The 21,340-nt window shown below is 46.5% G+C and overlaps 1 protein-coding gene across 1 annotated transcript in view; it reads left to right on the forward strand.

The window, feature by feature from the left end:
* Nucleotides 1–12,844, forward strand: part of Impa2 (inositol monophosphatase 2) — a 33,546-nt gene extending 20,702 nt beyond the window's left edge. The window contains exons 4-8 of the mRNA XM_090353425.1: nucleotides 519–564; nucleotides 2,522–2,630; nucleotides 10,692–10,800; nucleotides 11,443–11,594; nucleotides 12,281–12,844. Coding sequence (XP_090209551.1) covers nucleotides 519–564; nucleotides 2,522–2,630; nucleotides 10,692–10,800; nucleotides 11,443–11,594; nucleotides 12,281–12,396 — 532 coding nt within the window. The 3' untranslated portion in view covers nucleotides 12,397–12,844. The remainder of the gene's footprint in view (nucleotides 1–518; nucleotides 565–2,521; nucleotides 2,631–10,691; nucleotides 10,801–11,442; nucleotides 11,595–12,280) is intronic.
* The last annotated feature ends 8,496 nt before the right edge of the window (nucleotides 12,845–21,340 follow it).

Genomic DNA, 21,340 nt, shown 5'->3' on the forward strand with positions numbered 1-21,340 from the left:
AAAGCTATCCCTTTATTACTGTGGCTTAGATGTTCTTGGCTGCTAGAATTCAGGTAGGAGACAGGGACAGAGGAATGTTACTATTGCTTGGAGCGGGCCTGTGGCTCCAACAGGCCTTGTGTGGAGCCCATGGCCCAGGCCAATGACAGTGTCTCTTGGACCCCCCACACCCCACCCAAGAAGGAGACTGGCTTTTTAGGAGGCCTCTGCCATCCTGAGATCACTGAGAACCAGAAATGTAATTGCAGACATTGTCACTAATTAAGCATTAGATGATGATTGTGGAGTTAGATGAGTCTTCCATGACTTCTAGACATTGCTTCAAACTGAATTCTTTTTACACCAATCCTGGCTAGGTATATTTATCTTGGAAGCAGCTCTGTGAAGTTGTGGGTAGTTATTTAAAAATAAAAACAAACTAGCCAGAGTGCAGAGAGATGCTCGTGCTTGAGAGAAGGCCGGTGTGGGAGAGCTATGATCCCATTTCACATGTGACCCATTCCTGTTTTCCTTTGCAGATTTCCCACTGTAGCAGTTAGCATTGGATTCGCAGTTCATCAAGAGGTACACATGGCCCTTCTTTGTGGTTCCAGTCCACTTACTCTTTGCCTTATGCCTTAATCATTAGTAATCAATTACTAGCATATTATTTTTCAAATCCAAGGAAGTAAACAAGCACAGACCAATGAGGGATGTGGGTTTCTGGCTCTATGGCAGGCACTCAATTTTCATCCCATGGCTGGCTGGCTCATTTCACAGCTGCTGTGGAAAGCAGTGTTCTGAGCAGATGCTTGAACTAGTCTCTTCTGACCCCTAGAGCATGTGACCTCCTCACAAAAAGGCGATCCTATTTTGGGATAACATTTTTAATCTTAATATCCTATTAATTCTTCTTTACCTCCTCTGACTATTAGTGTGAGAACATGGCTCTCTTCAGATTCCCAGAGACCTTCTGAACTAAGCAATATAGCATAAGACGTGCAGGAAAGGCCTGGGTGAAGGTCAGTCAGCAAGGCTTGGAAAAACCTTGGTAATTAGGACAGGGGTTCTACATCTCTCAAAAGCAGCTCCCTTTAGAACAGCAGGTGTCATAGTCATTTTCAGCTCAGCAGAGATTCCCCAATATGGAAAACAGGAGATTAAACACATCTCAAAGTACATATAATTGGGGATCAGTAAAAATTTTGATACTGAAATTTAGATAAGAAGTTGATTCACTGGTACCAGCGAGTGAGGCTGATCAGTGCTTCTGGTCATCAGGTTTTCAGTTGTGGAAGAAAGCTGCCAGGAAGAAAGACTGAGCTGGGAAGGCAGGCCACCTCAGGCTGTCTAGATCCTGCCATGTGATCCCTATCCGACCTTCCTGGTGACTGAGCACAGGAAGTACCCATTTGCAGTGGTATCTCCACCTGGGAGAGTCCCTTATTCTTCCTGCCAGCCCCAGGGGCAAGGCCAAGACATGCCCATGGTCTGGAGCTGGCCGCTACAGGCTGTCTTGGGCCTACACGATTCCAGGATTAGTTAACTTTGACATCCTGATAAAACCAGGGTAGTAGAAGGGAGCAGAGAAGTATTGCTAGAGAGTTGAAAACTATCAGTGTTGGACAAACGGTCCCTTCCAGAACTGAACCCCCTTCCCATAGGATGGCCACATACCCTATGTGTGTGGTTGAACTCACCCCATGAGCAGGCAAGACTTTGTGAAAGTGTCTGGCCTGGGTGTTCTCATCCTCCAGAGACAGCAGGCCAAGCATGCTTGTGCTAGCAGCCCCCATAGTGAACAGTAGATGAAGAACTTGAGTTGCCTAAGTATGTAGTCACCCCATCTTTCTTGTTGGTAGGTTATAGTCTACCAGCAAGACTTTGTCACTTGAATAATGAGAGAAGCTGCTGTGGAAATGATTGGCTGCTGAAGGAGAAGCCCCACCGGGCTACTGCTTTGCTCCCTGAAGGGTTTATGATGTCTCTGGTTCTAGTGGTTTTATGGAAGTCAACATTCTCCATACACTGACAACCTCCAGGGCTTCTGAGAGGGCTTCAGTAGTCACAAGTAACCTTTTTCTCCTGTGAAAAAAATAGAGAGCGCAGCTTTTTAAGTAAGTTTTGTTTACAATGCTTGATAGTAATGTTTATAGTAATTATGTTTAGTGTAGATTTTTCTAATTAAAAAAAAATTCTTACAAAGGTGATATAAGTCAGGTAAAGAGTGTGTTGTAGTTACTTAAGAAAGTTTGTTGTTGGTATTGGAGGCATGGCTCAGGTAGCAGAGTGTCAGCCAGGGAGCAAAAAACTTCAGATCAAGAGTTCAAATTCTGGTCTTGGACAAAAAGAAAAAAGTAAAGAATATTTGCTGTCATGCCCAGGTCTCATTGGAAATCTAATTCTTCCCATTTCTTTTTGGCTACTTTTGCACAGTGTCACGGGGCTAGTCTTAGCCTCAAGTGTACTTGAGGCTTCACTGTTACTTCCTGTGTCAAATGAGAAACTGACTGTACTTCTTTCTCCCCCATGTACCCTGCAGCTGGAATTCGGAGTGATTCACCACTGCACAGAGGATCGACTGTACACAGGCCGGAGGGGTCAGGGTGCCTTCTGCAATGGCCAACGCCTCCAAGTCTCTGGGGAGACAGGTAGGGTCCATGCAGCTCAGCTCAGCTCATTTCACATAGAGAAGTATGATGGGAAAAGACAAAAGTCACCATCACATGGACAATGGTAGAAATCTACTGAGCATCCAATCTGTGTCTGCCTTGATCTCTGTCTCTCTCAAGACCTTTCACTTCCTAAGGAGGTACCCTAACACTTCAGCCATTCCCCCAGCTCCTTTCTGCTATAGTTATTTTTTAGATGAAGCTTTAGGTTTGTGTGTGGACTAGCACAGACTGTAGTCTTCTCATGTAACGCTTCCCGGGAAGCTGAGATGATAAGTACACATCACAACAGCCAGCTCGTGGTTAAGATAGTCTGGTAAACTTTTTTCCTTGACTGGCCTTAAACCAAGATCCTCCTGATGTCAGCCTCCTGAGAAGTAAGGATCATAGGTATGTGCTACCTGGCTTCTTTTTAGGGGCATGATTTCCCTGATGGAGTGAGAAATTGGAGAACATTCTGTATCTTCATAATGGGTCACATGCCCATCTGACATCTTTAAGGCAAAGTTTCCAATTAATAGTAGTTTATGTGGTAGAGCTAAGTAAGCTATCAAGGCCAAGGGGAGGGAGCGTCCAAAGACCAGTTAGTCCTGGTCATACCGGCAGGTGTTACCATCCGTGTGTGTCTGTGGCTCTCTGCATATGGACTAGCAGTGGTTAGTGTGGAATGAAGTTTAGTTTCTGGAGATACTTAAGTCTGTGATGTTTCCGGCCACCTTAAACCCACCACTGAATTGTGGCTCACTCTTATTTTCTCTTGACGTGCTGGCTTAGGGTTCCTTGCTTCCTTCTGGAACTTTTTTTTATTAAAGCATTTATTTACATTGATTTTTACATCATATTTCCAATGACATATTTAACAAACAAGTATTCAAGAAGGGATTTTTATGCCTATTAGTTGTGTTTATATTTCCAATACCATGTCCATAGCATTGGGTATGCAAATATTGAGTCCTCACTGTTGTACTGTTTGGATCTAATAGCCACATATTAAGGATACCATGCACCTTTTGTTCCTTTGGTCTTGACTTATCTCACTCAACATGATTCACTCTATATTATTTTAACTTGTCTGTTGGCTGTGTAGAATTCCAGTGTGTGTGTGTGTGTGTGTGTGTGTGTGTATCACATTTTTTTTTATCCATTCATCTGCACCTGGATTGTTTCCATCACTTGGCTATTGTGGACAGTGCAGAGATGAACATAGCTGAGCAGGTTTCCTTATCATATCCTGGGTCATGATGTTCAGGATAGAGGCCCAGGAGTGGTATAGTGGGATCGTAGGGAAGGTCTATTTTCAGTTCTTTAAGAAACCTCCACACTGCTTTCCAGAGTGGCTGAACTTGCTTACAATCCCACCAACAGTGCAGTAGGGTTCCTTTTTCTCCACAACCCCACCAGCATCTGTCATTGTCTGAGTTCAAAATCTTGGCCATTCTTATTGGGGTTGTTTTTATTTGCATTTCCTTTGTGACCATGGATAATGAGCATTTTCTCATATGCTTTTCTGCCATTTTAACCTCTTCTTTTGATAAGTCTCTCTTTAGTTCCCTTGCCCATTTAATGATTGGTTTATTGGGTTTGGAGGGGATTAGTTTCTTGAGTTCCCTGTAGATACTGGATATTAAGCATTTGTCTGATATATTATTGGTAAATATCTTTTCCCAGTTGGTTGGTTGTCTCTTTTTACTTTAGTAGCTATGCTTTTATCTGTGCAGAAACTTTATTTTTAGGTAGTTCCATTTATCGAGTCTCCTTCCAATCTGTTGTGACTTCTGTTCAGGAAGTTTTTGCCTGTGCCTATGAGTTCCAGTATCTCCAACTCTATCGTGTAGCAGTTTCAATGTTTCTAGTCTGACATGTGAGGTCTTTGATCCATTTTGAGTTAATGTTTGTGCATGGCGAAAGGCTAGGGTCAATTTTTAGTTTTCTGCATGTGGCTGCCCAGTTTTGCCTGCACCAATAATTGAATAGGCTGTGTTTGTTCCACTGTATATCTTTGGCTCCTTTGTCAAATACAAGTTGACTATAGGTATGTGGTTCTATTTCTGGATCTTTTGTTCCATTGATCTTCTGGTCTATTTTTGTTCCAATACCAAGCAGTTTTTTTTTTTTATTATGGCTCTATAGGAGAGTTTGAAGTCTGGTATTGTAATACCACCTGCATTGCTCTTTTTGCCTAGAATTGTTTTGGCTATTCTAGGTCTTTTCTTGTTCCATACCTTTGGATTATATCTTTCTATTTCAGTAAAGAATGTCTTTGGGATTTTGATGGGGATTGCATTGAATTTGTATATCAATTTTGGCAGTATGGCCATTTTCACTATATTGGTTCTCCCTACCCATGAGCATGGAATGTCTTTCCATTTCCTGATGTCCTCTTTAATTTCTTGTCCCCCCTCAACCTGCAGTGTTGTATTCCCTACAGAACAGGTACTGAAAGGATCAGGAACAAGTAAAAAAAAGAAGAGCCTGGAGGACAGGCAGCTAGAGGAGACTGTGAAGGCTGTTTATGATTGGGTTTAGAAAGATGGTGGAGGCTGAAAGTGTGGCTGAAAGGTAGAACACTTACCTGTCTCACATGAAGCCCTGGCTTCCATCCTTAGCACAGCAGAAAAGAAAAAGGGGGCAAACACAGACCCTGCTTGCTTGTTTGTTTCTTTTTCTTTGTGGTATCAGTTGTGTGGCGTGTACTTAGGGCCTCACACTCTCACTTGGCTTTTTCACACAAGGCTCAAACCACACCTCCATACCCATACCATGGGCCTCATACCCATACTTCATTCGCCAACATTGACCTCAGTTGTGAAGTACCAAACCCTGCCTGCCAGCCTCCCCTCTAGCCCATCACTAGCCTCTCTTTCAGACTTGCTCTCCTGCACCCTACACCTCTGTTTTTCTGCCACCTCTTCTCCCAGGTCGATGCTGTGTTTCTAGGCCACCTCAGGTGGCAAGCGGAGCAGGTGCATGGCTGTCTGTCAGATACTCCTTTCCTGGCAAGACCCAGCATATCAGGTGCTGGTCTCTTCTATGAGAAGGCACCCAATGAAGAATGGGTCGATAGGACCGTGGGGTGGAGAGGCAGCACTGCAGAGTCACATGGGTCCTGTGTTAGCCTAGGGCAGAGGGCAGGGAAAAGCCCCCAAAGGGACACTTGGGCAGGATGATACAAACTGGTATCCCTGACCCCAGACTGAGCTCAGTAGAGTCCCCAGCCCTGCCCTGGTTCTGCTCCCAGTGTTTGGTTTGGCTGCACACACAGGCATTAATTATAACCGTGCATTCCCAAAGGCACCCACCCAGGCCTAATTGGGTAGCAGTGCTGAGGAAGCCAGCCATCAGACATGCCTGGTGAACTTCGCTTTGTGTTTCTGCTGATTATGACACTGAACTGTGTTCACATAGGACTTCCTGGTTTGCTGCTCTTGCAGCTCAGTCGTGCATTGACCCATGTCCACAGACACCCAGCTCTGGCCTGGCTCCCAAGATTCCTGCCCCCTTCCGCAGATACCTGGGCCTGGGATCATAGCTGGAAGGAAGAAAGAAGCTGCCCTCCCATGGTTTCTGGGTCACATATGGTCAGCAATGTCGCTGGATACTACTGTGCTGTGTCCTCTACTCTAAAACAGTATTCTTCTAAAGCACAGCGTGACTTGTAGAGTTTGAGGTCATCACAGGCAAAAAGTTAATGAAGACTCCATCACAATTAAGCTGGGGCTTCAGTGGTGATGTGCTTGAGGTCTCTGCTATGCAGGAGGCTCTAGGTAGTGGAAGGATCACAATTTGAGGCCAATCCTGGGCTCACAGTCACTCTCACTATGGGTTCAAATAGTAGAGCACTTGCCTAGCAAGCATAAGGCTTTGAGTTCAAACCCCAGTATTCTTATTCTCAATCCCAGTCATTTGTCCCACAGGTAACAGTATGCTCTGGATAGAAAGATGGGCACCTTGCAGACTTGCATCAAACTTCAGGTCTAATACAAAGCTGAACCACAATGAGAGTGATTGTGAGACCATGGGTTTATAATCCCAGCATTTGGGAGGCAGAGGGAAGAAAATCCAGGATCCAGATTGGGCTATATATGTAGTAAGACTATCTCAAAAATTAAAAAAAAAATTGTAAGGATCAAATATAATTATATATACAGATAGCTTGTCTGTGGCCTTAATACTTGCAAGTCCATTTTGCTGGTGATAAAAGCCAAAGCCAAGAATTGCATTTTTGTCTCAGGCATCTAAAATTGACTCCAGTTTTTCTTTTCTTTTTTTTTTTTTTTGTCTGCCTTCCTTCCCTCTCCCTCTCCCCCCTTTCCCCCCCCTTTCCCCCTCCTTTCCTTCCTTCCTTCCTTCCTTCCTTCCTTCCTTCCTTCCTTCCTTCCCTTCTTTGCCATCCTAGGGCTTGAACTCAGCTTCTTTTGCTCAAGGTTAGTGCTCTACCCACTTGAGCTACAGTGCCACTTTTGGCCTTTTCTGTTTGTGTGGCTCTGAGGAATCGAACCCAGAACTTCATACATGCTAGGCAAGCACTCTACCACTAAGCCACATTCTTGGCCCTATCATCATTGGTTTTGGTTTTTCACTCAGTTCTCCCTCATCCTTACCTGGATCTTTTTCTTCTTGTCCCTGTTATTCCAGTGACTCCAGTTCATTCCTGGCAGTGTCAACTCAGTGCTAGGCCTGCCCCTAAAGGAGCCTCAAGAAGTGAGTCATGAGAGATCACAGGCCTGATTGGCTCTGTTCTTTCAGAGCAACCCAGACCAGGGACCAGGGACCTGCCATGTGCCAGCCTGAATAGCCCATATGGTTTCTCGTGGCTGCTGTGATTTTTGTGATTCTCCTCTTGAATCCAGTCTTGAATCTCAGTGGTTCTATTTCTTCCTGCACAGCTTCTAAGGCTGTGTGGCCCACCCAGCAGAGCTTTGATTGGAGAGCTAAGTAGACCTTAGAGGTATAGTTTTCAATGATTGTGTGTCATTGTATGTGTGTGCGTAGTTTTGTTTTATTTTGTTTTGTCTTGTTTTCTAATTCTATTTTTATCAGAGGGAATTTGGAAAGATTAGCGTCTATGCTGTCTGGGAACATACATAGTTCAAGTCCCAGGCCCTGTTAAGCCTCAGTATCACTTTAAAGAAGAAGAGCTAAAGTAGCTTTGGGCATGCTCAATTTTTCCAGCTGAAACAAAAGGAAAGGATACTTTAAAGGTATATTAATACAGAAGGTCACCCCTACAGGTGCCTGCCTTCCTTAGTGGTTGCCGTCTGTGAACTCTCGCTGTTATGCTGACAGTAGTTTGTAGTAGTCTCCTCCTGGTGGTACATGTTCAAATGTATAAGAATGTCTTTATCATTCCATACCATGCAGAAGAGTTCAGTGCCCTAAAACTTCTGTCTCCTTCCATGCATTCCTTCCACAGCCTCGGACAACCTCTGATCTCTCACTATTGGGTAAGTTTTGCCCTTCTTTCACTTAGGAACGGGCATTTGCAGTTCTTCATGTCTTTTCATCACTCAAGAGCTGAGTGATTTTTAAGAAAGGAACAATATTTCCTATCTCCTGTGCTGTGTCACCCTCAGCGCCTGCCTGCCTAGTAAAGAACATTGGTTGTTGAACATTTGTTAGTGAAGTTACAAATAAGCCTTTTGTATCCATCTACATAAAGACTTCTAGAATGAGAACCTGGTTTCTAACTCCTTTCAGTAAGTGCCAAGGAGTTTGGTGTGTGAGAACTATCTGTCTTCCACAGTGGCTGTGCCAGTTGACATTTCCACTAGCAGTGTTCTTGTTGTTCCACATCCTTACCAGTGTTTGGTGTTGTCAGTGTTCTGGATTTTGGCCATTGTAATGTGTGTGCATTGGGTTGTCACTGTTGTGTACATTTGCATTCCCTGTGACATGTAATGTGGCATGCTTTCATTGGCTTATTTGTCATCTGCAAGTCTTCTTTTGTGAATCCAGTTTCTGTGTTTCTAAATACAATAGTTTTATCCAAAATATTTTTTTGAGAAGGAAGCAGTATTGGGATTTGAACTCAAGGCTTCATACCTGCGAGACAGGTTTTATATTACTTGACCCATGCCCCAGCCCTCTTTTTAGCTATTTTTCGGATAGGGCCTTGTGAGTTTTGCTTGGAACCAACCTTAGATGATAGTCCCACTACCTGTGCCTCCTCTACTGCTAGAATTCTAGGCATGCACCACAAGATGGGACCTCACAAACTTCTAAAAATAACTGTGTGTGTGTGTGTGTGTGTGTGTGTGTGTGTGTGTGTGCGTGCACGCGCGCTTATGCTGATCCTGAGGCTTGAACTCAGGGCCTAGGCACTGTCCCCAAGCTTTTGAGCTCAAGGTTAGCTCTACTACTACTTTGAGCCTCAGCTCCACTTCCAGTCTTCTAGCTTTTTTTTTTTTTTTGTCTTTTCTTCTTTGATCCTGGGGCTTGAACCCAGGACGTTGCATTTACAAGGCAATTGCTTTGCCACTGAGCTATATCCCAGCCTCACGTCCAGCTTTTTGGTGGTTCATTGAAGAGTCTCAGACTTCCCTGCCTAGCCTGGCTTCAAACCACAATCCTCAGATCTCAGCCTCCTGAGTATTTAGGATTATAGGTGTGAGCATCTGGCTAAAAGAATGTTTTTTGGGGTTTTTGGTTGGTTGGTTGGTTGGTTGTTTTTGTTTTGTTTTGTTTTGTTTTTTTGTGAATCCTGGGCCTTGAGCTCAGGGCCTGAGCACTGTCCTTGGGTTTTCTCAAGGCTAGAACTCTTACCACCTGAGCCACAGTACCAGTTCTGGCTTTTTTCTAAGTATATGGTACCAAGGAATTGAACCTGGGTCTTCATGCATGCTAGGCAAGCACTCTACCACTAGGCCAAACTCCCAGCCCCTAAAAGAATGTTTTGTTAACTAAAATATTAGCTATTAATAGTTTAAATATTTTCAAACTAAAAATTCAGATTTTTCTTTCAAAACAGTGTTATATAAATATTATCTTATTCTTAGATTATCTAGTAAAATTCTACTCAACTCAAAATTTCTTTGCATAAATTAAAATCACAACTACAATGTAATGCTTTATTTTCTCTCTGCTAGAGATTAAACCCAGGACCTCCTGCATGCTAGGCAATTGCTCTGTCACCAAATTCTCCCTGGCTGGTTTTCTTGGATACTAGAATTTAAGGGAAGGCATTCATGTGCCTGGCCCTGTGAATATGACTTTTGTTGTAATCGCCCCCCCCTCCCAAAAAAAAGTAGCATCTCAGTTTGTGGCTGAGGAAAAGCTGCTCCTGTCTATGAGGTATGTAGCAATTTCATGGTGCAACCCTGTGGTTGTGTGCATGGGTGGTGTGGCATCTCAGGGCCATTGTCAACAAGGTACCCTGACCAAAGAAGACAGGACAGGTCTGGCATGTGTGGGAATGTGACAGAGATAAACCACTTTTGATTCCCCTCGTGAAGTCTCCGTCACATCCTCAATACCCACAAGCCAGGCTGCTGGCTCTGGCAGAGTTTTGCTGCATAAGTGGGGCAGTTGGTTTGAGGGTCTGCTCACCTCTGCACAGTCAAGGCCCATATCCATAGGCACTGTCTCCCCATAGTTAGCCTTCTTAGAGACAGCTGAACTCAGGCCACTTCCTCCCCAGAAAGGTGCCTGGTCCTGTGCCGCATGCGCGCACAGTTAGAGATGGGTTTGTATTAAACCCTTTCAGAAACGAAGGCATTTCCTTCCAACATCCCAGTGTGGAGTCATTTTGGTTTTGCCTGTGATTGAATAATGGTCAACTTTTGTCAGCCACTAAAATCTGAGAAAGAGGGGTCTGGAGGCTTCGCTCCTCAGCAGCTGATCAAAGGATGGACGTGCTCACGGAGGTCTGGGCTTCCCTCCCCCATAGTCTTACTTCTCAACTCAGGTGGCAGAAAGACTCCTGGCACACAACTCCACTCTTGGGCAAGGGTGAACAGATGTTGGAGGCTTGCTATGGGCAAGCTTCAACTGTGCTGCTAGAACTGGGACCTGATCTCTCCCCTGGTGGAAATTCTCTTTCAGATCTCTCCAAGGCCCTGGTTCTGACAGAAATTGGGCCCAAACGCGATCCCACCACTCTGTCGCTGTTCTTGAGCAACATGGAGCGTCTGCTTCATGCCAAGGCACATGGGTATGGATTCTGGGGCCCAGGAACATCTTGTGGTCAGGGGAGAGAACTAGGCCATTCTCTCTCTGCACTCTCGGGGTGGTGGGGGGGGGAGGAAGCAGGGGGAAGGGTGGAAGAGAAAACACCCTGGCTAGACAGGAGGGACAGGCGTGAGCTGCTGCTACACCAGACTCGGGAGGCCTTTGAGATTTGCCCTCTGTACTAGACTGTCCCCTGTCCCCTGTTTCTGACCTCAGGTTCCTGAGACCTCTAGGCCCTTAAGAGTCCTCTTTGGTGCACTTGTTTTAAAAAGACTCTGCTATGTTTTGTCTAAGACTTAATAAGCAGAAGTGACTCCTCTTCATACATGTCCACACACATGTGCACACACAGCACACACACACCCATGTACCCTGAGGGTGCTACTGGAATGTCATGATGCTTGTGCAGTTAGACCCTCAGACCTTTATCTGTGTCAGCTACTGTAGCATGCACAATGCGGGTGGTGTAGCAGAGAGGCCCTGGGTTCTGTGGCAGCCCCCTGTGGCTCAGATTTGAGTGCTGAGCATGCCTAGCAGTAGGTGAAGGGACTGGCAGCGCCATGCCACACCAAGACAGTCAGTGCACCACCCATTTGGCCCATATCCGCCCTCCTTCACTCTGCAGAGTCCGTGTGATTGGCAGCTCCACCTTGGCACTCTGCCACCTGGCCTCTGGGGCTGCTGATGCCTATTACCAGTTTGGCCTGCACTGCTGGGACCTGGCAGCTGCCACCGTCATCATCAGAGAAGCAGGAGGCGTTGTGATGGACACGTCAGGTGAGTGCTGTAGCCACCAGCCCACTTGGGATCATGTGAACACCTCAAGACACATGGGTCTCCAGTGTACAGCCTGTTTTTGTTTTGTTTTGTTTTGTTTTGTTTTTTTGGTGGTCATGGGGCTTGAACTCTGGGCCTGGACGTGGTCCCTGAGCTCTTTAGCTCAAGGCTACCGTCCTACCCCTGGAGCCACAGCCCCAATTCAGGTTTTCTAGTGTTCTAGTGGTTAAATGGAGATAAGAGTCTCACAGATTTTAGTGTCTGGGCTGACTTTGAACTACGATCCTCAGATCTCAGACTTCCTGAGTAGCTAGGATTACAGGAGTGAGCCACCGCGCACCCAGCTGTGCAGCCTGTTCTGTTTCAAGCATCCCTAGGGATAGTGGGGAGGTGCCCAGACAGAAGTGGGGCAGAGCCCTCTTTCCTCTGAGTCTCAGTTACCCATGTACCTAGGGCAGACAGCTCCTCATCTTGGCTTCATCCATCCTTTGGGTCAGAGGCTCAGATCTGTGTAGCCTGCACCACAGTTGACTGTGTGCTCCCTTCTGGACTACCTGTGGGGTACAGGTCCTGGAACTCAATTGCAGTTGGTGGGCATGCGTGTGCATGCGTGAGTGTGTGTGTGACAGCTACTATACAGGACGGGTCAGTTCCAGTAACCAGGCATCTGTCTGTTCTGTCCCCAGGCGGACCCTTCGACCTCATGTCCTGCAGAGTGGTTGCTGCCGGCACCCAAGAGATGGCACTGCTCATAGCTGAGGCCTTACAGACTATTAACTACGGGCGGGATGATGAGAAGTGAGCCGGGCAAAGAGCAATGAGTCCCCAAGGGCTTTCCTGGGTGGCTGCAGGTGGCAGTGGCTCCCAGAAGGGAACTGTCCCAGTGGCCCGTGCTTCTGCTCCCAGACTGATGTCTCAAATATGCTAAAAGGAGGTGGGTGGTGTACTAAAGTATGTGGGTCACTGTTTAAATCACTTTTCTCTCACTGGGCCTTGGTGCTTCACGGGCTTCTCTAATCTTTTCAAGCCTTTTGCAAGTTAGTACCTGTTCTGTTGGGGCCAAATCTCCCAAAAGAGAAATGAGTTGTCCAATTTTGATTGTTTGCCCCTCCGCTCCCCCCAAAACGCAAATCTCAGGTAACAAGGCTTTAGAACTGCTGCTGGTAAAGTGGACTAGTTCTCAGCCCTCCCTGCTGTGGTACTACCGAATGCAATAAACGAGAATGCCAGCCCCTGGCTGGCATAAGAATCGCCTGTTTTCCAAGACTCCCCTTCCTCCACAAGGCCCCACCTCTTAAGAGAGGTTTGCATGTTAGAACCTGAAGTTGCAGTGTAGACTGCTTGTCTGCTGCCTTGGATGAGCACTCTGACATGGCATTGGGAACTATCATGGTAACATTCAAACTCCCAAGTCCAACCAGTGGTAGCTCACACCTGTAATCCTAGCTATTCAGGAGTCTGAGATTTGAGGATCACAGTTAAAAGTACGTGAGACACTGTCCTTCAGTTAACCCCTGGAAAACCGGAAGTAGAACTGTGGCTAAGTAGAAAAATGCTCTAGCCTTGAGCAGAAGAGCTCTGGGACAGAGCCCAGGATCCAAGATAATTTACAGGCTGCAGAAAAACCAGTAGTTCCAAGTCATATTTCTGAAATGCCAATCACTTTGACCAAGAGAAATTGTAACATATTTTCAGGACTTTGATTTGTGTCTCTTAAAGCAATGGAATTATTTGAATGAGTAATGAAAACAAGGTAATGTTGAGTAATGAGAATAAGGCAATTAATGAGCAGGTTCCTTTTCTGAATTTTTTAAAAAAAAATTTGCCAGTCCTGGGGCTTGAACGTAGGGCTTGAGCACTGTCCTTGGGTTTTCTCAAAGCTAGAGCTCTACTGCTTCAGCCAGAGCACCACTTCCAGCTTTTTTCTATGTGTCTAATACCAAGGAATTGAACCTGGGTCTTTATGCATTCTAGGTAAGACTCTACCACTAGACCAAATTCCTAGCCCCTCCTTTTCTGAATTTTAAACACCAAGAAAGTCAGTGTTCTTGCTGGACTTCTGGTGATTCCTCCAGACTTTTTACCACTTAGCCTGTCAACAAAACTTCTAGTTCTTGGTTCAAATGTTAGATGTTAGCCAATCACAAGAGACTGAACCCTGAGCCTGGCCAATCCAGGTAAAGGGGCAGAGCCTGCTGTGTTAGGGATAAGAGGGGAGCAGCAGCCTGCCCTACTTGATTGCTGGATTCTAGCTGATGGTGTACCCTTCTGCAGAAGTAAATCTTGCCTAGTTAAAAACTTCAGGGGCCAGGAGTGTGGCTAGTGGTAGAGTGCTTGCCTAGCATGCACGAAGCCCTCAGTTCAATTCCTCAGTACCACATACACAGAAAAAGCTGCAAGTGATGATATGGCTCAAGTGGTAGAGTGCTAGCCTTGAGAAAGCTTAAGGAACAGTGTCCAGGCCCTGAGTTCAAGCCCCAGGACTGGAAATAAATTATAAAAGTCAATCTTAAGGCAGAAAATTCTAGTCTGTTCTTTCTCATCTTCCTTACTTGCCATCTGCAATCAGAATGTAATCTGCAATTTAATGATGTCCCCAGTACATTTTCCTATCCGTGATGACAATCTTAAAGGGAAGACTTCCCATTGGGGAGAAAGCAAATGTGAGTCTTGGGGAAGGGTACAGACTGGTATGGTTTGAAACAGGTGTTTCATTTCAAACGTGCTGGAAGAACCAGTTGCACTGTCTTCTATACCCAGTGGCTGCTCTATGTCACCGGCCACAAGCCAGAGGCCGGGGCACTTGCTCTCTGGCCTCGGAGACCATCCCCACTGCCCTCTCAGGGGCTCGAGGGAAGGGCCAGTGCTAGCAGTGCGTTCTGAATGCATGGCATTCAGCAGACAGCCACAAGAACCCTGGGTGAGTGACAAGCAGGGTAGTCCCAGCCTGGCCTAGGTGTTCAGTGGACGCGCTTCGCACGTGGAACCCACCTGTCACCAGCATGTTGCAGAGGGAAGTGGTGGTGTTAGTTTGGTTTGTTTTTTCCTGAGTTCTATTTCTGCTAAAATATTAGGACATTAATGGAACATTTTGTTCCCCATAATCCCAAGGGACTCTTGGCACTGGCTCCTTCCAGGCTCTGTGAGGCTCCTCGGTCACGTCGACTGGTGGCTTGCCTCTGAGAGGGCCCCTTGTCAGGCTGGGCTTCACACAGTGAGGAGTGACTCTGGAAACACTGTCTCAGTGCCTTTGGAGCTTTGCTTGCCCTCCACTCAGAGTCCGCAGAGAGTTGCTGGAGCGCCTGCCTTTCACCACAGGAGCCATGTACAGGGGAAGGGGAATGTCACTTCCCGAATAGTCTGGGCTCACATCAGAGGTGTCATCTGTGATATCATCACTTGAACTTGGGTTCAAATATGTGGATTACATGGATGCCTGCCTGATGCACATACATGCTATAGGGAACGTGCCATGGGCATTAAAGTGGCCGTACTTAGTTTAGCTTTTACAAATGAGACTAGTTAACACATTTGACATCAGTGACATTAGAAAAAAAGTCCAGATAAAGGAATGGGCAGTGTGGCTCCTGTGACCTAAGAACCCTGGGCCTCCGCTGAGGGAGTGACGAGCAAGGATGAAACCACACTGGTTACATGTGTAACCAAAACAAAAGAGGCGTTTTGGAGATAGGATTTTGAAGAAATTAGAATTCATTGTGATATTTCCAAACATGTAGACTGGTTGGCACACCCTATCTGTCATTTTCCTCCTCCATTCCAGCAGGTTTCATTGTTGGGTTTTCATGCATTTAAGTAGATTATGGACCATATCCATCCTTATCTCCCCACCCCAGCCAGTCCTTTTTTTTGGGGGGGAGGGGTCAGTCCTGGGGCTTGAACTCAGGGCCTGAGCATTGTCCTTGAACTTTCTCAAGGCTAGAGCTCTACCATTTGAGGCACTGCACCAGTTCTGGCTTTTTCTATATTTGTGGTACCAAGGAATCGAACCCAGGTCTTTGTGTATGCTAGGCAAGCACTCTTACCACTAGGCCATGCTCACAGCCCCTAACTTATCCCTTTTTGTATATGGTTTTTAATCACACCAAAGAGTTTCCTTATGGTATTTCAGACATGCAATATTATATCTTGCTGAGAATAACTGTCTCCTTTGTGTTTTCTTTCCCCACTCCAATCTCTTCTTGAACAGCAGCTTTTATTGAGGGACTGTATTCTGTCTTCATAACAGTTGCACTGTATTTTGAAATTCATCATTCTTTTTCGTTCACCTTCCTATATAGTCCTATAATTAATCATGGATACATATATGTACACATTGTGAATGTGTATGTATATGGTTTACTGAAGATACAATTTTTGTTGTTGGTGGTTGTGGATCTTGAACTCTGGGCCTGGGGCGTTGTCCCTGAGCTCTTCAGCTCAAGTCTACTGCCCTATCCCTTGAGCCACAGCACCACTTCCAGTTTTCTGGTGGTGAATTGAAGATAAGAGTCTCATGGACTTTCCTGCCCAGGCTGGCTTTGAACCATGATCCTCAGCTCTCAGCCTCCTGAGTAGCTAGGATTACAGGTGTGAACCACCAGTGCCTGGCATTTGAACTAAATTCTTTCTGGCAGCACCCTTTGGAAATTTGCTCGGGATTATCAAGCACATTGTTCTGAGGCTGGAGATTGAATCTGGCCCAGTACATGCTAGGCAAGTGCTCTACCACCTAGCCACATAGCAAGTTCTGTGCATGCTTCATCCAAGTGATTAGGAGGAAAAAATGTATACCTTCCAGCTGTGATAGAAGAAACTTTGTTATTACTGAAATGTTGCCTGTTTCCATCATCTGGCTGGAGCAGGAGCACTTTGAAGAAATGGACCCTGTTCCAGCCGACCGCCATGATGGAAAGCAAGAGTGCGCTGAGCCCTCAGTCCTCTTGGCACAGGTGCCTGGCCTGCCCCAGCTGCTCAGCACTTCAGAAGCAGCTGCCGCCACCAAGAAACTGGATTGGGACGGGCTTTGTTTTACCTATCTCTGGGTTAACAGCTGGACTTTCCTTCTCACTGCTTCATCCACAGTTATCCACAGGGCATTTGTCAGCAAATAGATTTTTTTCAAATGATAACTATACATGGTTCACTGCCTTCCTGATTGTTCTTGTGGGTCTAGATTTGTACATTTTTCCCCTTCTCAGAACATACTCAACATAGCTCTTATTTTGCTATTATATGTGCAGAGCATGTGATACTTATGATAAATATTTTGTATTCTTATTACCTATGCAGAAGTACCTAAATTTTTTCAACATGCATTTTGAGATATTGAGACAACATACTACTTTTTTTATTTTCTGCCAGTCCTGGGGCTTGAACTCAAGGCCTGAACACTGTCCTTGGGTTTTCTCAAAGCTAGACCTCTGCCACTTGAGCCATAAAAATTTGGTGCCTGTACTAGGGCTAACAAGATGTGAGCTCTTTTCTTTTGCTCTAAACTAGCACTCTATCTCTTGAGCCATGGTTCTACTTTCAGCTTTTGGGTGGTTAGTAGGAGATAAAGAGTGTTACAGACTTTTCTGCCCAGGCTGGCTTCAAACTCTATTCAGCTCAGCCTTAGGCATGAGCCATGGGCTACTGGCACACATGCCTTTTAGCTCCTAAGTGTGTATGGTGGTGTGACTCAGATGAGTAGCTCCTTATGAAAACAATCTGTCCAAGGGCCATTGAGCAACAGAAGTAAACCACCTCTCATATCAATGCTGTGCCAGAACAGCCCCAGGACAGGCTGGCAGGGAGCTGGCTCTACCCAGGGCCTGCCAAGAGTAACATGGGCAGCTGGCTTCTGTGGTGCTTAGTCAGCAAATGCAATCACGGCACCATTTTTCAGCTGCTTCTCATCACCTGTGTGGAGCTTGGAGACCTGGAACCTCTCAGGGACTCCTACATGCTTGTCCTGAGCGGCCCCCCCCCATTATTTCAGCAGCTACACCACAGCATTTGGGGGACAGAAGCTACCTGATTTCGTGCCTTCAACCCCAAATAAGTACCCAAGGGTCTGTCCTTGTGCCACCTGTCACTACCCAGGCAACAAGATTCAAGGCACAAATCATTGCAGCTGTGGTTTGGAGCCTGGCCTGCCCCTCAAACAGGGATATTGAGAGAAAGCACCAGAAACTGGCAAGATGTTGGATGATTTTGTTTTGTGTTGTTTTGTTTCTATGCTGGGGTTTATACTCAGGGCCTTGTACTTGCTAGAGAAAAGAGCAAAAGTTAAATGATCATTTGTCAGGTGTTGATGGTTCACATCTATAATCCTAGCTACTCAGGAGGCTGAGATCTGAGAATTACAAAAAGCTCAGGGACAGTGCCTGGGCCCTGAGTTCAAGCCCCATCACCTACACATACACACCCCATAGAGCTAAAAGATTGTGACATCTCCATGGCCTGCTAAGGTAACTCAGCTGTTGGAGAAAAGTAATGTTTTCAGGCTGTACCACAGCTTGAGCATGTTTTTGCCTCAGTTATCAAACCATTTACAATCCTTCAATCTGTCCTTAGACCTCAGCAAACTCCTTGCTTGTCCCTTCTCAGTAGGAATCATATTCATCTTTGTGCATTTTCCCATGGAAGCAAAGTATATAGGGAGAAGAACTTTAAGTCTTAGCAAGAGTGATGATCTCTCTGGAGCACCAACCCATCTGAACAAACTCTCAGGGCCCAGTGGAGCCTGCTGGGTAGCTGCACTACTCGTGGAACCTTTCAGCCTCCAGGACGGTTGTGCCAGGCTCCTTCCAGGGCCATACGGAGCAAGTGAAGTGTGTCAGTGTGTGTGTGTGTGTTGGTGTCACACCTCTGGGAAGAGCAGCTGCTGAAGGAAGCAGACAGAACACCCCAGCTCAGAGCCTCTCACCCTAGCTGCTTTGCACTTCTTAGTCCTGGCTTCCCCTTCCTACTATGGAAGGCTCCAGAATGGAGTGATGCTAAGATACCTGCTGATGTAGAGGCTGGGAGAAAGCAGACCTCTGTGCGTCCTTGCAGCTGGCATTGGGAGTTTCTGGGCAATTCTCACCCAACATTGGGTGTGCTTCCTTCCACAACTCTCAGCCTCATCTCCACACATAGCAGCAGCAGAGGACAGAGAACAGGAATGGTGAATGCAGGGAGGAGGTATGATGGGCGAGGCTTTGAGCGTGTAACAAAAGGAGGGCGATTGCAATCCAGCCATAATGGCAGTGCTCAAGCCAGGATTCCAGACAGATATCCCAGGCCCAACAAGGCATGCCCACCCCCACGGAGTCAACTGGAGAGACTGCAAGAATCTGAACTTGAAGTTCAGAGGCAGACAGAGCTTATCAAGGGTTGGGGAGGAGGAAGGAGATGTGGGCTTTGGAATGGGGAGGTTTCAGGGGGTGATGCCATCTAACACATATGTAACAAGCAATGAAGCTGGCCTAAGCATGGTGGCCTCATATAGGTAGAAGTTGTTGCCTGTGGCCAAGCGTGGTATCTCACGCCTGTAATCCTAGCTACTCAGGAGTCTGAGATCTGAAGATCAAGCCAGCCCGGGCACTGAGACTCTTTATCTTCAATTAACCTCTAGAAAATGGAAAGCGGGGCTTGGCTCAAGGCTAGAAGGGTAGCCTCGAGCTGAATAGTTCAGGGACAGCACCCAGGCTGAGTTCAAGTCCCATGACTGCCCTCCCCCCCAAAAAAAGTTGCTGCCTGTGGCAGTCAAGTGCTATCTTTGCATGCCTATCTGTAGGCAGAAAGCCATTGCCTGTAGACTTACAGTGTACAGGGCAGGCCAGCTGAAGAGAGGACAGCAAGAGCAAATTCTGGCAAGGATTCCTGGGGTAGCATGAACTGGATGATATACCAGTGGGGTTTGACAAGGAACCCCAGATGGTTGGAGGAGAAAGACATGGAGGGCAGTGGGGGAAATGGCATGGTGGGGAAGGCCACAGCCCCTTCAGGGGTCTTGGCACTATGTGAAGCAGCCTGTGCTTGGGGCTGAAGATGAGAATGCCCATGTCATCTTGTCTGAGGAGCGCTCAGGCTGCAGGTGCAGTGTGGTTCAGAGAACTTCATCCTTAATTCATCTCTCATGATCCCAGGCCAAAAGATCAGACCCATGGCTGCTTCAGGGAGACTTGAGCCTTTGGCCCTGTCTCCTGGGGCCTCTCAAATGGGGGCAGGGAAGACGGGGGAGGGCATCCTTAAGAATTAGGACCAGGGCCAGGAGTTTGGCCTAGTGGTTGAGTGCTTGCCTAGCATGCATGAAGACCCAGGTTTGATTCCCATACCACATTCATAGAAAAAGCCGGAAGTGGTGTTGTGGCTCAAGTGGTAGAGCTCTAGCCTTAAGAAAGCCAAGGACACTGCTCAGGCCCTGAGTTCAAGCCCGGGACTGGAAAAAAAAAAATCACCTGGCCAAACACCGGATATTCATGTACTATCGGGCCGACAGGCTGCCTGTGTGCTGAGCATCTTCAACATTAACAAAACATCTGTCTTGGAGAGCTCATCCCAGACAGATCAGATCCATACGACCTATCTCCCGTTAACCAGTCTAAGACTAGGACTGGAGGATTTTCTCAAGTGGTACAGTGCCAGCTATGAGGGAAAAAAATGTGAGAGCTCCAGACCTTGAGTTCAATCCTGCCTGCTGGCATAAAATAAATAAACCAAAGGATCATATCACCTAAATCAAGGCCCCCATGTCACTCCTTTAAACCAGAGGCCCATGAAGTCTGGGCTCAGGCCAGGCCTGGCATAAATCACAATGTTTCCTAGGCAATCAACATTCAGAATGAACAATGACAGTCACTGGAGAAGTGGACCCCGGCCAGGCGTGACCCTGCCTGACCCAGGGGTCAGCTCCTGCCCTTCAGGGGTTCAGATCCTACAGGAGGGCATTCTACCCTTCGGTGTCATGAAGTCCTGAGGTTGGAGGCACATGCCACATTGCTGGGCTCTGTTAGAAGTATCCTTTCTTCAGCCACATTGCCTCTGCCTGGCTCTAGGTCCTGGATGCTGGTGAAACCACGCAGGGCCGACCAGAGGCCAACGAGCTTATTTCCGAGCATAGCACGCTCTCTTCTGGCTATAATGGTGAACTGCATGGCACTCAAGGCCACCCAGGCGCTTAAATGGCTGGATCTGACCTAGGCCATGTACCCCTCTATGATTGTGAAGTCACACAATCACAGGAAATGTAGTTTTTCTCTGCAGTGTGACATTGCCTGTGTAAACTGTCCATAGAGGCCATGACTAAAGTAAGGATACAAAATAAAAATTCAAGTCCAGCCCTGGTAGCTCATGCCTGTAATCTAGGAGGCTAAACTCTGAGGATCACAATTCAAAGTTAGCAGAAAAGTCAGGGAGATTCTTAACCTCCAGTGAACTATTCAGAAAAAGCTGGAAGTGGTGCTGTGGCTCAAGTGGTAGAGTGCCAACCTTGAACATAAAATGGCTCAGGAACAGTGCCCAAGACAGGCCCGAGACAGGTAAAAAATAATAATAATAAATCAAATTCAGTAAGAAAAGAAAGGAAAAGGAAGGAGACAAGACAAAGAGGAGGAATATGTTCTGTTGAGAGAGTTGTGGGGAGTTTATAGAATTTACTGTTGTCCCACTTTTTTTTTTTTTGCCAGTCATGGACTTGAACTCAGGGCCTGAGCACTATCCTTGGACTTTCGCAAGGCTAGAGCTCTACCACTTGAGCCTCAGCACCACTTCTGGCGTTT

This window comes from Megascapheus bottae, chromosome 19, assembly GCF_031878675.1.
Source record: "Megascapheus bottae isolate mThoBot1 chromosome 19, mThoBot2.hap1, whole genome shotgun sequence".
NCBI lineage: Eukaryota > Metazoa > Chordata > Mammalia > Rodentia > Geomyidae > Megascapheus > Megascapheus bottae.